This window comes from Rutilus rutilus, assembly GCF_951802725.1.
Source record: "Rutilus rutilus genome assembly, chromosome: 5".
Taxonomy (NCBI): Eukaryota; Metazoa; Chordata; class Actinopteri; order Cypriniformes; family Leuciscidae; genus Rutilus; species Rutilus rutilus.
This window is the reverse complement of record NC_140213.1, coordinates 37,180,198-37,197,572: the sequence shown is the minus strand read 5'-3', so window position 1 is coordinate 37,197,572 and position 17,375 is coordinate 37,180,198. Positions and strand designations below refer to the sequence as shown.

Genomic DNA, 17,375 nt, shown 5'->3' with positions numbered 1-17,375 from the left:
CCATCTGAAATTTTCTTCTAGAATGATGATTTTTATCAAGCTCGTATGTGTAAGTTCAGTAATTTCACTTAAATGACAATTAATAGGTAATTTTCATTGCCATTTAAGTGAAATTCCTGAACTTACACATACGAGCTTGATAAAAATCATCATTCTAGAAGAAAATTTCAGATGGCACTTAGAGGTTTTTGCATCTGAACTCCTCAAATATTAATTTATATTATGCACCTTAAACCTGAGCCCTTGTTTAAATGAAAAGGTTTAACAACATAGGTGGGTTTAAAACATCTTTATTGTCCATTTTGATTTGTTCTGTCATTGGAAGGTCGTTTTCAACAATAAAAATCTCAAAACAGGTAGTGTCTAAAATCAATGACATAACAATTAGAAAATAAATGTTAAAACTTGGTGATACAATCACATAAGGATTAAAATAAGCTTCAGCTAAAAAGCAAATGAGTGTAAATTGTCATCTTTCTGACTTTTCCCTGAATCATTTTAATCTCCACATGCCACTTTAAAACGAAAACATCAGAAAGCTAGGAGCAGTGCAAACACATCAATCATACCGCTACTCTATCATTTAAGCAGAGATGATATTGAAAGATTCCTAGATTTCTTATTACTTTCATGACACATCTTAAGTGTTAAGTTCTACAATTGGGCGGCCTTAGCAAAGCCCACTCGGTTACTCTCTCGATCAAACACGGTGTAGTACTGCCCTATGAACACATCACCCAGAATCCACAGTGGTCCAGCGGGGGGTGGGATATCCAGACCCATGAATCCACTCAGACAGATGTCCTTTCCACCCTGGCTTTCCTGTAAACACACACACATGCAATCTTTAGAATGTCTTTGTCATACGCAAGAATGTTTTGCTTTCACCGGCTACATGTGATTTATAAGAAACATCAGGCACATGATTTTTTTCTGACTCAGGCATGACTTTTTCCTCAAACAACACCTCGATTTCACAGTTCTGCTAATGCAAAGTACCACATCAAAACAACAGCAGCGAGGTGACAAAACAAGACTAACCTTGAGTATGTACTGTTCTCCAGTCAGAGTGTAAGTCTTTCCACCCAGGACGAATGAGACGGTGGGGAGTGTGGGCACTTTCTTACAGTCAACCATGTACTACAGAGGAAACGTGTTTAATAAGAGAACGTTATCAAAATGTTATATTTTCCTACACTATTAAAAACACACCAAGCATGCATGCTTTGTTCACAATAGACTTTTAAAAACATATAAATATTAATAATAAAAAAAATCTATTTAAAAAAGTTTGGGGTCAGTATGATAAAAGAAAAGAAGAAATTAATACTTTTATTCAGCAAGGAAGCATTAAATTGGTCAAAAGTTACAGTAAAGAAGTTACAGATTTCCATTCAAATAAAAGTTTTTTTTTACTTTCTATTGATAAAAAAATCATTTTTTTCCACAAAAATATTAAGCAGCACATTGTTTTTTAACATTGATAATAAGAAATGTTTCCCCGAGTACCAAATCAGCATATTATAATGTTTTCTGAAGGATCATGTGACACTGAAGACTGGAGTAATTAAGAAAATCTGCCATCACAGGAATTTTAAAATAGAAAACAATTCTTTTAAATTGTAATGATATTTCACAATAACACAGTTCTTAATGTATTTGTGCTCAAATAAATGCAGATAGTGAGCATAAGCTAATTCTTACTGACCCCAATCTTTTGAACAGTAGTCTGTATTTGTATCAAGTTTAAACAAGTTAAAATAAAATATTTAATAGGATCTTAATAGATAGTTAATTGTGTCACAAAGCTTCAGTGATGTATAATAATATAAATATTTGAAGTTGCAGTACCTCTCCTTGGATCAGAGGGATTGCTCCTATAGCTTTCTGCAGGGCTTTGACCTCAGCGGCGGGGCCGGTGATCAGGGACGTCCCAGTGTCCACGATGGCTTCACATCCTCCTTTACACAGAGTCAGCTCGCTGCCGATGCTCATGCTACACACATAAACAGAGAACTGTTAACACTACATTATTGTTACAGTGATCTTCTGCATTGGTGGTTCAGCGGTAGAATTCCTGCCTATCACATGACAGACCAGTATATTACATATGCATGCATGCCATTTTTCATATAAATGACAAATTTGCTAAACTCAAGTTCAAACATTAATGAACAAACTGTGCTACAAAGGCACTGCATTTTTATGATAAAGGGAAGAAATTACCATATTTAAAGCTCTATCTATAAAAATTTTCAAGTTGATTTGAGTGGAAGAAAAAAAGACCACTTAATAGTGGACAGTTTGTACACTTAAAAAGTGATTCCCACAGAAGAATGCATGATGGAAAGGCTTAAACAGCCAGAAGGTTTGCAATGAGATACTTTCTTGCCTAAAAATAAACCATTTCCCAACACTTGATTTCTAAACATAGATTTGTATAAATCAACTAAATGTTTAGACGACCAGTGCGTTACACAGAAGCCAAAAATCTCTCACCCATCCATGTGAATCTGCCAATAGGCCTGTCTGCTGATGTCCACATAGTTAAAGTCTCCAGTGTAATATTTGGAGTCTGTGCCTCCAAGGAGCAACTCACCACCAGGTTGGGTGTCAGGGTTTCTGTCGCACAAATAAAACGGGGACATCCAAAACAATCAGGCCTGAATGATTCAACTGCATTTAATATGACAGACTGACATGTAACTATTTGCTTATTTTATAAACATCTGGAATAAACCAGGATGGCCTAAATAAATTCATTTACCTGTTTAGGTAGAAAGAGAAAATATTTTTCTCCACTTTCTTCTGGCTCATCATCATGTCAAACACAGGAGGAACCCCATCTACGGAAATGCGAGGGTAGGCCATGCCGAGAATACCATCGAACTTGGCTGCGATGAAGGCCACTCCAGGCTGTTTGATAGCCTCTCCAAATATCTGCTTCTCAACCGCAATATCCCCAACCTGAAAGAGAAGTAACAGATCGGTTTCTTGCCTTCACCATTTCTGGTGACAAAAAAAAAAAATGTTCAGACTTGTTACTTGTCGATTCCTACCGTGCATGTGTCCTGGCTGAGATACCCAGACAAGCTTCCGGATCCATACTGTATGGCAAATTCAGTCCCGTTCTTCACATAGGTGCTTGACTTCCCCCCGTTGTACTTGTGATGAAGCACTACAGGTTTAAAAAAAGAAAGACTGAAGTTGCAATATTCTTCTTCTCTATTGTGACATATATCCGAGTGAAATGGCTTCTCGAACAAGAAAAGTAGGGTAGGGTGGGACTTGATTTTATCCATTAGGAGTTGATTAGCTCGTTGGATGGTTGTGGTTTGCTAGAGAGTGCAACAGTGGGGTGCAACCATTCATTTTCTCCATAGGGAAATAGATTTTTAACAATAACCTATAAACCTTTAAAGACAGCCTTACTGTGAGCTACGAGGTTGTGAAGCCGTCAGCCGCGTTATTTCTACGTAAAATAATTGTTCAACAGCGGAATTCGTGGTTTAAAAACTACATTACCCATGATGCTGTACAGAAAATTCAACCAATCAGAGAGTCGAAACAAGCAAAACACCCCACCCACTCCCATGAAGCACTGCTAATGACATAATCGAGTCGGTCTCCCAACACTCTCAAAATACTTAAATGTTTGCATATTTAAGCATATTTTGCAATAAACTTAATGTATTGTCTATAATCAACATTTTTAAATGAATAGTTTTATATTTCTCCATTGTTTTTAATTTGATTATGTTGTTCGCAATGCCTCATGGGATTGTAGTTCTTTCTCCCGCTAAAGCCATTAAGTACATAATCTTGTACCTTTGTATTTTTGTCCGATTTTCAAAAACTTTTTTTGCTTCAAATCAAAGTTTGTAATGTTATGATTTAACTCGTTGCTGATTGACTTGGTTCATGGCTTATAATGCTTTAATGAAGACTTTTGAAATCCCTATGGGAGAAATGAATTGAAAAAATACTTCCGGAACAGGGGTCACTATTGCACTATAATAGAGACATTTAGGCCACGCCCACAGCAGGGGGAAAAACAATCCAACCGTCTCCATTGACTTTGCATTGCGAGAAAACAAAAAACAAAACAATGTCTAAAAGCTGCTATGTGACAAGGTGTACAGCAAACAAGCTAAAAAAACAGAAATAAGTTTTTATGATCTGTCGACCCCACAAAACAAGCATTTAAGGACAGAAAAGTGGATACAGGCAATTGAAACAGCGCAAGGTGTGATATTACTCTGAGAACTACGTCCACTGGAAGGGAACGTAATCAGCGACAGGGATAGATTAGCTTACAGAAATGAATATATAAAACTGACATTTGGATATTTGACTAAGTGTGCAGTAAACATTTTGTCACTGGTAAGTGTATTTTTTAGTGCATACTAAGTGTCAGGATCCCACAATTTAGCCATTCGTTCCAGCCTGTATCCACTTTTGTGTCCTTAAACGCTCATTTTTTGGGGTCGACAGCTTATAAAAACGTATTTCTAGGTTTTTTAGCTTGTTTGCTCTACACCTTGTCACATGGCAGCTTTTAGACATTGTTTTGTTTTTTGTTATAAGTCAGAAATGACAAGGATGCAGCTTCTCTCAATGCAAAGTCAATGGAGACGATTGATTCTACTAAAGATACAGAACTTTGCTCACATTTTAAAACGCCCAAACATTCACACCAAGTTAAGTTGTCACTGAGGCTGATCTGCAAGACTTCACCTAACTATGTTGAAATGTTACAATGATACAATCTCTAAAAAGTTATAGTTCAGATTACAGGAACAAACTTGCTACCACTAAAAAGAGCAACAAGCTTGAGCAACAAGCTTGAGCAACATTTGGCTACAGTCAAATTAACTTCTTGTTTCTTGAAGAATTCATATAGATTTTAATGTTAATCATTTAAGGACAACACTGATCTGACAATATTGTTTGAGATAAAAATCCCTAGGCTCTGCGTGGACTTACAGCAGGCGATATCAGTCAGGGAACAGTGGACCGAGGGCACCCACAGGTTGGAGGATCCAGTGTCAAACACTACAGTGAAGGTCTGGACAGGAGTGCCAAGCCCGATCTCTCCATAATACTGAGCCTGTAAACAAAAAATGTATTAAAAATTCAGCGCCACAACAGTCTGTACAATTTGTTTACAATTACTAGGTCCTCCGAAAAAATGAAACCTTATGCATGCAAATATTGAAGATTTCAGTTCCACTGTGAATTGAAAATCTCAGAATTGAATAAGAAAAATGCAATAAATGTCACAATACATTTTTTATTTTTACTGATATTCTAATTTATTATTACCTTAACTACAAATGCCAACCAATGTTTTTTTTATGGATGTAATTGAGATTGAGATACAAAAAAATTTAAAGAAAACTGGACATTTTTAGGACAAAACATTTTTTTTAATCATAATGTGCATCTCCCATATGTCACTCAAAAACAAATGTGATCTTTTAACCCTTAAGATCTTGCATCAATTACTTAAGCCTGTTCCAGCAATAATATCAGCTGTTCCAGCAATAATATCAGCTGTTCATTGCCAAAGAGGATTGTGGTGGCCTACTGTGGGAAAGGCATTGAAACAGAAGCATGACAAACAAACTCATGACCAGTTGTCAATCACACAGCTTATGACAGGAAACAGACTAGCACATTGTGGTGAATAAAGATGACAGAACAAGTTTCAGGTTCACTTTTTCCTACAGTTAGTCACGTTCCATAATGCCGACATAGTGGTATTTACTAATCATATGACATGACTCTGCAAAAGGACTGTAATGGCTTGTTTCCACCGAGCGGTATGGTACGGTACAATACAGTACGATTCGGGACGGTAAACCCTGTGTTTCCACCGCCAACAGTACCCTTGCTTGATTTAGTTAAAGATTAATAGTAATAAAGATTTGTCCTCTCACATTTGCTACTTCCTGGATGTACAGCTTTGTGCAACCTCTGCCGTTAAAAAGAGACATTCACATGCCTCTGACGTCAAATTAATTCATTAGTGATATTCCGAAAAAACAACATATGTTACAAATAGAGATGTTTGGTAAATGGTTTTACATTACGTAGAGCCAACGGATTAATGTGCATTAGCAAAACAGCGCAAACCACAGTTGCCCTACACAGGAAGGAAATGATGTAAACAAGCAATACTCACATCCAGGTAGTTCTTGAGGGTTTCTGGAGTAGGACCATTACTAGCTGGGAAGCCCAGGTTGTATTTCAGGGGCACAGAACCAGCCACAAGCTCCTCCACAGCTCTGCCAGAGTCACTCAGTGTCCGTCTGATGGAACGGAACTTCTTTAGAGGAATCCTGGAGAGAAACAGACACATTTGGATTTAGTAAACTGCACACGGTTATCTTGCGGTCATAACCGCATCACCTGCAGCAAACTACAAACATTCTCATGCTAAACGCAAGTCAAGGCTCCTTTCCACCCACTTTATCATGATGAACACAAGTTAGAACTTTTAAGTTGGGCAAGAACCTTACCAATGGCTCACTATACATACTTACAATCAATCACGCCAAGTTAAATAGGCACATTACAAATGAATTAGTTGCATCGGTTATGGCTAACAAATATAATTTTCTCTTTGCATGTGTGATGCAGTAAAAGCAGTAACCTTAGTGTTTTTGGACTTTGATAAGGCGGTGAGTAATAAACCCTAATATGGTATGTGTCACTGACAGAAAAATTAGGTCAATTTATAACATTCAAGTTAAATACCACTACAAAAGGCTTCCCCCATAAGGACTAAAATAAAGTCATTGATGACCACGTTATATAAACATTATTCACTTGTTTTTGAGTCATTTGGGTGAGATTTATCAGCTTCAGTACACTAAACGGGATTTCTAAAGGTTTGAACTTTAAAGGGCCCTTCATATTGGTCTATAAACAGCTCCTAGTTTCTGCTGAATCACAAACGACCAGCCTCGTTGTCTAGTGGGAGACCCGTAACGACTTCTGGGTCTTAGTAATCGTTTTCACAAAGGACTGTGTCTTAAAACCTGGTGAGCAGCCTAAGTTACCTAGACAGCATTTTACACGTTTAAAATGATATAACGTTACGTCTTAAGAGACAACTATAATCTTTTTAATTAACGTTAACTGGATAAAATAGTATTTAAACAAACTAGTAAGTGCAAGTAACGTGAATGAACTACAGTGATTACACTGCGATGTTTACAAGGCGATAATGATCGGATTGTGTTGTTGTTATTAAGTTTGTTTGTTCGACCTTACCGAACAATAGCGTCGGACGTCCACAAAAAGGCAGCAGCTAACGTTAGCAGCACAAAGGCGATTCTCATGTTGGCGAGTCTTCGGGACCTGTTAACGCATCTGAGGAGTGGTGTCTGTCTGTTGAGAGTGTATTGTTGTGTGATCTGATATAATACAAACGGCTGCAGTCAGCTGACGTGATGGTGCTGCCGAGCAACTTTTGCTCACCGTCATGTGATGATGCATTGAAGAACGTCAAGGCTGCGCTCGATGCTGCGCATTTAGAATTTGAATAAAGGCTCTGAGGAAATGTTTATTAGACACGGACGTGAGAAGATTAAACTACTGGTGATTAATCTGTCGACTCTTTGACCGGAATAAATGTAATTACATCAAATTAATCACATTTTTATTTGGTCGAATATGTTAAATATATGTACCTAAAAAAAAAAAATAAAAAAAAATTATGTATATATATGTATATATTTTTTTGTTAATATATATATATATATATATATATATATGTAAATAATATTTACTATATATATATATATATATATATATAGTAAATATTATTTACATATATATTGGACTTTGTATATTACATTACATATATATTAAATATTATATTACATATATATATATATAGTATATTAACTAAATAAATCTGATTATATGTATGGCCTAATAGTTGGCTATATTACTGAAATTGAATACATCTAAATATAGCCTACATTGCTCTGCCAAAAAAGTTGCTGTTTGCATAGGCAAATGCTTAGAAGTCTATAATTGGATCATTACTGCAGTGATTATTATACTCCAGCATGTTATTTGTTGGACAACAGTTCTTCTAGCCCTACTTGATGGAGTGAGTAGCTTTTCATTTCTTAAAGTTAAACAACCATGTAGGAAGACACACTATGGCCATATTCCAGGATGCCAATGTCAAGATTCATCAGGCTCAAATTGTGAAAGAATGGTTGAGAGGGAGCATGAAGAATCATGTTCATACATGAATTGGTGCCTCTGAGTTCATACCTTTAGGATGTGCTGGAATAGACTTTAAAGAGTGCTTGATTCTTGCATTGTCAATATTAGATCTTGAACAAAATTGTATGCACCTCGAGTTAGTAACTGTTGTAAGGGTGGAATTCCTGCAGTGGTTCAAGCTGCAAGAACTGCCGAATGACTAAAGAAACGTTATTAGCAAGATGGTAGAAAACTGCACATTTCTTGTCTATACCACCCACTGCCACTTATACCAACGACGGAAATAAGCGTAGTTACAATAGCTTAATATTTGTGGGAGAGCGTTGCTATAGAGAGTGACGATATTGTATTGCAATATGTAGCATTTCAAAGTCAATACCAAATCAAAACTAGTTAGCACATTAGTTGTAATTGGAAAGGTTTAATGACAAAATATGGTTATGGTTACACTTAAAATAGTTACAAAATAGATGTATGAGATGATGATAACTTATACCATTAATCTTACCCAGCATAAATGTTACCTGAGAGAGAGAGAGAGAGAGAGAGAGAGAGAGAGAGAGAGAGAGAGAGAGAGAGAGAGAGAGAGAGAGAGAGAGAGAGAGAGAGAGAGAAAAAAGAGGAGGCAAAAGGAGAGAGCCCCAAGAATAAGAAGAGAGCCCGCAAGAAAGGGACCCAGAGAAGAAGAGAGCCAGAGCATCCAAGAGACAGAGCAACAGTTTTAATCTTGTTTTATCCTTTCCCTGACCATGTGACTAAAACCCAGATGTGAGACTTTCAAACTGACCAATCAGATGATTACACTTCCACTACTGTACTAAAGGTGTGACAATTCATCAACCCCCAAAGTACAAACATTTTGCTAGATCACTATCAGCCCCTCTGTGCCTTTAGGAACTCCAAATGGTCATTGTGGTAGGAAGAGGGGGTAGGGAAACAGTCAAGCAAATATCTTTGTTCATTTAAAATATCTTGGATTATTTTCAATTCTACACTGTTGCCAACACAACATGCTATAGAAACATAATAATCACTGCAATAATGATCCAAATACAGTACCCGCAAGCATTTGCCTTTTTAAATCCAAACTTTAAATCAAATTTTTTTTATTTTTGGCCTGGGCAGTGTTTTTAGCCTATATATGTCCCTGTTAAAGATCCAATTGGAATGACATGGAATGTCACTTGGTGAACACTGGTGCTGATCATTTCAATTCGGATTTCCCCCCTTAATTTCATTTATACAATTTACATACATATTTGCATAGGCTAAAACTATAAAGGACTAAAAGTGACACTTAAAATAAAAGTTACCCATTAAATAATTCAAATGGAAAAAAATTTGAAAATAGAAATAAATTAGCCTACTTTTAAAATGGGCAATTTGACATTGACAGATAGGCATAAAAAACGGTTTATTTATTGTTATTTTACTGGAGTTTACAATAATGTAAAATGTATTTACTATTTCATTATTTTATTGAACTACGTTTTAAAACATGAAGTAAATAAACCTTAAATGTGTAGATTTATTGTTCAATTCAAAAATAAAATATTAAAATATTATGTTATTTAACTTCATTTTAAAACATGAGTTAAATAAACAGTTTAAATGTCTATTAACTTGTCCATTAAGTGATTTATTTATTTCCATTTTTATGTTTGAATTATTATATTAATAAATCTCAATTAGCCTACATTTTGAAATAAAAATCTCACCGATTAAAACAAAGATCTTTTTGTTTAGTCACCAAAAAAAAAGAAAAAAAAGAAACTATTCTAATCAACAAATGTAGGCTAATCACAGGATTGTGGAGAATAGGAATGCATTTCTAGACTCATTAACCCAGCTTACTCAATCTCATAAGATCGCAATAAAAGCTATAAATCAAGCCAACTTCAATTTTATCTGGAAAAGAAAAACACACTACATTAGAAAAGGAATATTGGTTAAAGAGTATGAAGAAGGAGGGCTAAAAGCAATTGACATTAAATGTATTAATGGTACTATTAAAACGAATTGACTAAGATCCTTTTTGAAAAATGAAATTAGGAGGCATGAATCTTCTCCTTATGTGGTTATGACCTTAAAAAACTCCCTGTTACGTTATCAGAGTTTCAACAACAGGTTTTACTTTACTGGAAGCATCATTTCAGTCTTCACAACATCCCTTTGTGGAATTGTAGGTATGTGGTATTTAGGAATAAGTCTTTATTTTACAAAAATTGGTGGGAAAAAGGAATATGGTCTGTAATGCATATTTTAGATAATACCGGAGTCATTACCGGAGACTTTCTGTTTAAAATGTAATTTATTTGACAGGAAACAGTATGATAACATTATCAAAGCAATCCCATAATTCAGATGTCTTTCAACGTATCTCAAAGTAATCTTCCTAAGCTTTTGGTGAGTTTCTCTTACTCACATATACATTTACCCAATATTACAATTCGGAAAGCCTTTGTGAAGGAATTATATCCTTATTCTTCAAATAAAAATTCAATTTTTCAATATTTTTCCAGTGCTGAAGTTAAGATTTTAAGAACAAAATATCTTAAATTTCCAGTTGCACCAAAAGCAAAGGATTCTGATTCTTAAAATTCTGAATGGAGTATAGGCTATCCATCTAGAGAATTTTTAAGATGTCGATTTGGTCTTGATGTTAACTGTTGCTCCTTTTGTGTTGATCAGATCATTTTTATGACTGTACATTTGCTTAATATACCTTGTGGGAAGATTTGCATTACTGGCTATTTCCCAAATTTGAAGATTTACCTGTATAAACAAAAGGAAAATGTAATTTTTGGTATTTTTATGAAAGATGAAACACATGACTTGGCAGTTAACACATCTATTATTCTTGGGAAATTCTTTTTACACAAGAATAGATTCCTGAAAACACTTCCAACCTTTTACGTTTTTCGTAAAGAACTGTATCATTACTTCTCATCGCTAAAATTAATGAAGAAAAAGAATGCCTTAATCTTATCTACTTTGATAGAGGATGTGAAACGTTATGAAAACCCCTAGTCTTTTATTTCCTTATTTATTATTTATTTGAATCCTTTTTTTTCTCTCTCTCTAAGCTTATTTATTTGTATTTTCTATATATATATATATCCTATGTTATTCTGCTTGTCTGTTGTCTGAAAATACATTTTCATATGTTGTACCAGGCCAATTATGGTTGTTAATATTGTTCAATAAAGTAAAAAAAAAAAGCCTACTTCCGTTTCCTCGTACATCCCTAAAACGCTAAACCGTGAAATACTTGTGTGCTTTATCACAGTTTCCACAGTTTACCTTTTCCCTTTTTTTCAATAAAACGACACATAGGTCGTTTCAACATTATCAACATTCAGGTTGATAGACCACTTTTCCCAGTCATCTCAATAGCAAAAACTGTCCCAGTTAAACTGAATACACCACTAGGCTATTTGAAACTGTAAGCTTTGAATGACACGTGTCTTCACAGTTTTACCACTAGAGGTCAGTGTGATCTCGATAATGTTCTCGCTCCAGTCTGAGAATGTGGTAAAGGACCGTCTGAACACTGACAGCAGATTCCACAAATTTACAACAAAGTTGAACTTGTTCAGCAAAACAGAACGCTGAAATGTAAAAAAGAATGCGCTCTTATCACTTCACACATCACCAACATGGCTGTCCTGAAGAAGTAAATAACTATTTTCAGTTCAGCGCAACCACTGAAATAACACCATTTATCACAACTCTATTACATAAGACTTCCAGACATATATTGCTGCATGTTTATATAAGCATTTAGTAGACGAGCCCCTGCTGTTCGTTTATCCTTTTTATTTCACACAAAGCTATGATTTGCAGATTTTTTCTCTAAAAATGAAAAGTACTGTATGTCTGTGGTTATCTCCCTTGTTTTGCAGATTAATATCACATGTTAACTTTGGTTGTTCAACATTCCAACATTATGAATCTCCTGTCAGCTGATTTACAAGCTGACTCATTCTTTGGTTCTCAACACAAACATCCAAACATAAGCAAAAAAGGATCCTATTATCTAATTTATAAAAGGTCATTTTATAGGTTTTGTTTGTTGGGCCCATCAAACACAATTTAATTACGTTTTTGATTAATGACAGTAAAGAAATTGGCACATTTTAGTTTCTAAACAGGATAGTTTTCATTTAGCTTTTATTGATCCAAAAGTTATGGTTGACTCCTTAGAAGTATCCAAATCTATATTAGATTTCCTGGTTGCCTTTTATTAAATAGCAAAAGGTTATGTTAAATATGCATAAAATCTATTTACATGAAGCTAGTGTTAGCAGATCTCTTGATGTCAGCTGCAGGTAAGTGGGTGTTTCTGGGTGGTTCACATTGAAAATAACACTCAAACACTCAGTCACTGACTGCAATGAAGTGTTACACTGTGTAATAGGCCTATATGAATATCATGTGCATATCGGTGCTGAAATGAATGAGGGGGGTGATAGCATTTTGTTTACATGAGCTTATTTTTATTTGACAACTGAGCTGCATAATTTCAAACAGCAAATGTGTAAAGCATTAAGGAAATGTGCAGCAGTCTCTCAGTGTATCCTTTAAAAAAATCCATAGATTTCTTCTACAACATGAACATTAAACATACAGCATATTCACAAACTATATACATCCACATGCCACTGTTTAGGCAAATGACAGTTGAGGCAAAGACACTATAGGGCCTATGAAATGTGTTACAATGCAGAAATAAATGGCAGCTGGTACATCACTGTTCCTATGCATTAATAAACCCAGGCCTAGAAAAATAATCACATTCAATAAAACTCAAGAGCCTTCCATGATCTCCTGATTTTTAAGATCTATCCCATCTAAAAAGGTCCGTTTACATGTTTATTCATGTCATGTTACAGTGCTCCACAACAGTTGTACAATACACAGCATGACCCATTTAGCTTTTTCAAGGTCATGAATAGTGACAATGTTTCAGAAAAGGCAAAACACATTTGATATAATCACATATCTCTTACCTTACATACTTTTCAACAGCTGTCTCTCCTACTACAGACTAAAATGAGCCAGCTCACATGTTTGTTTGTTTGCTTATGCTAGCTCAAGAGTATGATGCCATACATGTATTCCAACACTTGCCTTGTATTTAAGAAGATTTCCTTAAGAAAGACATACATCATAGTTTGAGTTCAGAGGGCATTGGCTTAAAAACGAAGAGTGAGGATTGTGTAATAGGAAACTGAGAAGGCAAGAAAAAGTGCACTTTACCTCTGGATTAAATAACTACTTTTATCAGAATATATACAGTACAAACTTTTATATCTACCAAAAGAACACAGATTACATTCAATATCAAAGTTCCATAAGGTGCTATAATACCTTGTACATTTTTGCTAGAGGTGACACAGGACAATGATGTCAGATTGTTGGCAAAGCACTCTCAAGTGATGATTGACAGGTGATTGGTCCCGCCATTCTCATCTGGAGTGCTGATTTCCTTCACAACAAGTGATTCGGGAAAGGGAGAGAGAGAGAGAGACGGGGGCTGCTGTAACATTACATCAGAGGATTGTTGCTCACACCATTTGTCCAATTAAAATCGCTCGAAACATTCCGTCACCACCCCTGCCAGAGGAGCATCTCTATGAAATGAGTCGTGGCCCAAACTCTACGGTATGTTGAGGTATGTAGGTAACTCTTTCAAGCACTGAACATTGAAAAGAGCGAAATAGGACTGAAATCCAGTCATACTATAATAGAAAGTTATATCTGACAAATACTGCAGCAGTCACACCAGCCTGCTTGAGGTCAATATCAAACATTACATCCAAGAGTCCAATATGTGACTTCCAAATCTTCACAAAAAAAAGAAAACTCAGCTAGGATAAGTGCCGTTCTTTAGCTTAAAGAGGATTCATTTGTATTGCACTAAACTACATTTCTTCATCAAAAAAATAAAAGACAACTACAACCCCCAAAAAAACCAAGATTTCACACATTTTCAGTCAATACTAATATGCCATTAAATGGCGAGACATAAAGGACATAAAAGTGGCTGCAGTCAATTGGATTTTCATTCAAATATCTCAAGGAATCAGTGCAAAAGGCACTGGCTGTTACAACGTCCCCCATTCTCCCCATTCTGATAAACCAGTTTGTTGTGAAATTTTTGAATCCTAATAATAATTATAATAATACAAACAAAAACAAAACAATAAAAGAATAGCCTTTGCTTGGAAATCCATAGAAACACTATACTAAATACTCAATGACAATTAAATTAAGATAAACAGATAAATAGCAATTTTACAAGCAAACTAGTGTGCACTCAACGGTCAAAGGACCAGCTTTATGTACCATCGTTTTCATTTCTTTGGGACTGATGACCGGCATCATTCTCTGAGCCATGGTCCCCAGACACAGGAGAGGCCAGGTCGGCGTCGCTGGACAGGTCACCGTCAGGAGACAGCGGCTCGTCATCTTTTGAGGATGCTGCATCAAATCCGGAGGTTTTATCGGCACACGCACCGGCGAAACCGATGGCGGCGGCGGCCGCAGCTGCGGTGGAGGCGTGAGTGGGAATCCCGGGGTAAAGCCACGGGAACGGCGTGGTCAGCGCCGCAGCCGCTGGGTACACCAACTTCTCCAAATGACTTTTATCAAACAAAGGCATGTACGATGCTGCTGCGGACGGGTTTATGAAGTAAAACGGCATGCAAAAGGGAGTCTGTTGTCCACCAACACCCGTCATTCCCATTAAAGAGTTCATAAGCGCCACGTCCGGTCGGGTATTGGCGGAATCAGATGCGCCGTTCGCAGACCAGTTCAGTTTGGCTTTTTTGGTGACACGTTCGTCTCCGAACTCCTGCTTGATCTTAACTCCTTTCGCTGTGTCACATCCTTTCTCGCATTTGCCATCGCCTTTCTCCGCCTCTCCTCCGTATCCGCTGTCAGTGTCTGTGTCGTTCTCGTTCAGCTCGAGGTTCTGAGTCCTCTGGATGACAGGGACGCAGTTGGCTTGTGTGTCTCTCTGCGTGTCCCGTTCCGGAGCGTCGTCGCCTGGCAACTGCTGCTGCTGCTGCTGCTGCTGCAGGATCCCTGCGCCCGACTGGAACTGCGCGGAAACTTTGTGTAAGTGGTTGATGAGTCGCGTGCACCTCTGCTCGCGCGCCGTCCAGTTCTCCACCTTGTTCAGATACTGCAGGACTTCTTTGGCACATGCTTGAAAGCCTGAGTGGAACGCGTCTAAGTCAGCCTGGAGGGAGGACTTTAACGATCGCTCACCTGTCATAAAACAAAGACAAAGTCCTGTCATATACAACAGAAAAATGACAGACAGATACATAGAAATAAACTGTACATAGATTAGATAGATAGATAGATAGATCACTGATTGATAGATAGATAGATAGATAGATAGATAGATAGATAGATAGATAGATAGATAGATAGATAGATGCAAAACAGATATATATATAAGATTTAAATATATAAAACACGTGACATTAATATAAATAAGATACAAACACATAATTATGCGTTCATATGTGCAGTTATGTTAATGTTTAAGCTACATTTACTCATGTTTTACTTCATGTGGTATAGATGTTTCTCAGGTTGTATTGTGTGGGTTGCATATTATGTAATTTACCGTTCTGCAAAGCGATGATCTTCTGGTGCTGTTGCTCTGTGACAGCTGTCAAAGCGTTCAAATGCTTCAGCGTCAACTCAAGAACTACCGCTTTTTCCAAGTGACCAAGAGTCTGTAAGACAATACGAACATTTATAGGATTTCCCTACTTTCATGCTTTCCCTCATATAAATTTACAAAACACATTTTAACAAGACAAAAAAAAAAAATTAAAAAAAATCATTCAAGTGATGTTACCGTAAGTTTGAGATGTTCGGGTAATAAATCTTTCAGCTGCCCAATACATTCATTTATTCGGTCCCTCCTCTTTTTCTCGATCAGTCTGTGTGGTAACTTGTACGCGTCCTGCGAATGGGAAGTAGCAGCCATTGCAAAAAAGTTCTTAAAGTAATAATTATCACTCAAATTCTTAATAACGATGGTGTTACGTGAACTTGACGGACATCACGTTTCCATCACGGGTCCACAGTTTGCTTACCTTTCCTTCCTCTCTCTTCATCCCTCTTTTGGATTTGCACATGTAGAGAGACGAATATTCAACCCTATAAAAAGAAAACACTATTTTAATCTCAACACACATTAAAAAATAGTAACGTTGCTTTAAACAAAATTGAATAAAAAAAAACAACCGAAAATAAAATTACCCCAAGAAATCCGCGTGATCCAGGAACTGTCTGCCCTGCATTCTAGGTATTCTTTCATCCATAACTTTGTCCCACTTTCTTGTTCGCTTCTTTTACAATCAGGTTTAGTTAATCCAGTATCAGCGGAGCGTCAGTGCGTTGTGTCCGGTCTCGCACAGCACCTCTGAATGATGAAGTGTGTGCGCGCTCGCCTGAGCTGCCACTTTGCCCAGCGCTCAGTCTGCTCGTGGCGACTACCGCGCACGCGCGCCTCCACCAGGCAGGAACCGCGCGCACACTCACGTGTAAATGCACCAGCTCGAGAGTCTGGGAATTAAACGGGTTTTGAAAGTTGTCAGTTCATTGCTGAATAGACTCTGAAAAATAATCCACAGCATATCGCTCCAAAGCATTAAAATAATTGCATTTTAAGCCTCAGGAATAATATCTACACATGTAAATATGACACACCAGTACTTAATATAGGCTATTATTATTAATAACATTTAAATGTTTCTATATAAAGCCAATTCAAATTATTATAGGCTTAAGGTTTACTACACAAAATAATTTTTTGCCTTTTTAGAAAAAACAACATCAATAAAAATATTTCACACTTTAAAGCAAACAAACATTCAAAAGCACATTTACATTGCTAAATAAATGCACTATCAAAATGCCTTCATATAGGCTGTTTATCAGGTTTGCCAAATATAATTATCACTATTTGTCTAAGATGATAATTCCTCTTTTGGTGGGGGGTGGGGGTCATAATCATGCTTGATGTCAATAAATTCTTCTTCTTCTTCTTAGTATATTTTATTAGTAATCTGTTAAAGATTTGCAATCTTATGATT

At 36.5% G+C, this 17,375-nt stretch overlaps 2 protein-coding genes across 2 annotated transcripts; both read right to left on the bottom strand.

Annotated features, from left to right (window-relative positions):
* Window positions 1-274: 274 nt before the first annotated feature.
* ctsd (cathepsin D) lies at window positions 275-7,522 on the bottom strand. The gene is made up of 9 exons (XM_084408568.1): window positions 7,282-7,522; window positions 6,188-6,344; window positions 4,987-5,110; window positions 3,060-3,178; window positions 2,768-2,967; window positions 2,500-2,622; window positions 1,852-1,996; window positions 1,042-1,140; window positions 275-822 (listed from the first exon to the last, which is right to left on the bottom strand). Exons 1-9 carry the CDS (start codon window positions 7,347-7,349, stop codon window positions 655-657), a joined length of 1,203 nt encoding a protein of 400 aa, XP_084264694.1. The 5' UTR covers window positions 7,350-7,522; the 3' UTR covers window positions 275-654.
* A 5,213-nt stretch (window positions 7,523-12,735) lies between these two features.
* On the bottom strand, window positions 12,736-16,767 carry bhlhe41 (basic helix-loop-helix family, member e41). Its single transcript, XM_084408567.1, has 5 exons — window positions 16,540-16,767; window positions 16,374-16,437; window positions 16,133-16,240; window positions 15,896-16,007; window positions 12,736-15,528 (listed from the first exon to the last, which is right to left on the bottom strand). Exons 1-5 carry the CDS (start codon window positions 16,599-16,601, stop codon window positions 14,594-14,596), a joined length of 1,281 nt encoding a protein of 426 aa, XP_084264693.1. The 5' UTR covers window positions 16,602-16,767; the 3' UTR covers window positions 12,736-14,593.
* Window positions 16,768-17,375: the final 608 nt, after the last annotated feature.

What these genes read in the sequence shown, in the direction of transcription:
- bhlhe41 (XM_084408567.1), bottom strand. Translation starts at nt 16,601, where the DNA reads ATGGATGAAAGAATACCTAGAATGCAGGGCAGACAGTTCCTGGATCAC. An exon ending in GATCACGCGGATTTCTTGGG is followed by an intron (nt 16,438 to 16,539) that starts GTAATTTTATTT and finishes TTCTTTTTATAG; the next exon opens with GGTTGAATATTCGTCTCTCT. An exon ending in CCGAACATCTCAAACTTACG is followed by an intron (nt 16,008 to 16,132) that starts GTAACATCACTT and finishes ATTGTCTTACAG; the next exon opens with ACTCTTGGTCACTTGGAAAA.
- ctsd (XM_084408568.1), bottom strand. Translation starts at nt 7,349, where the DNA reads ATGAGAATCGCCTTTGTGCTGCTAACGTTAGCTGCTGCCTTTTTGTGG. An exon ending in ACGTCCGACGCTATTGTTCG is followed by an intron (nt 6,345 to 7,281) that starts GTAAGGTCGAAC and finishes GTTTCTCTCCAG; the next exon opens with GATTCCTCTAAAGAAGTTCC. An exon ending in TCAGCCAGGACACATGCACG is followed by an intron (nt 2,968 to 3,059) that starts GTAGGAATCGAC and finishes CTTCTCTTTCAG; the next exon opens with GTTGGGGATATTGCGGTTGA.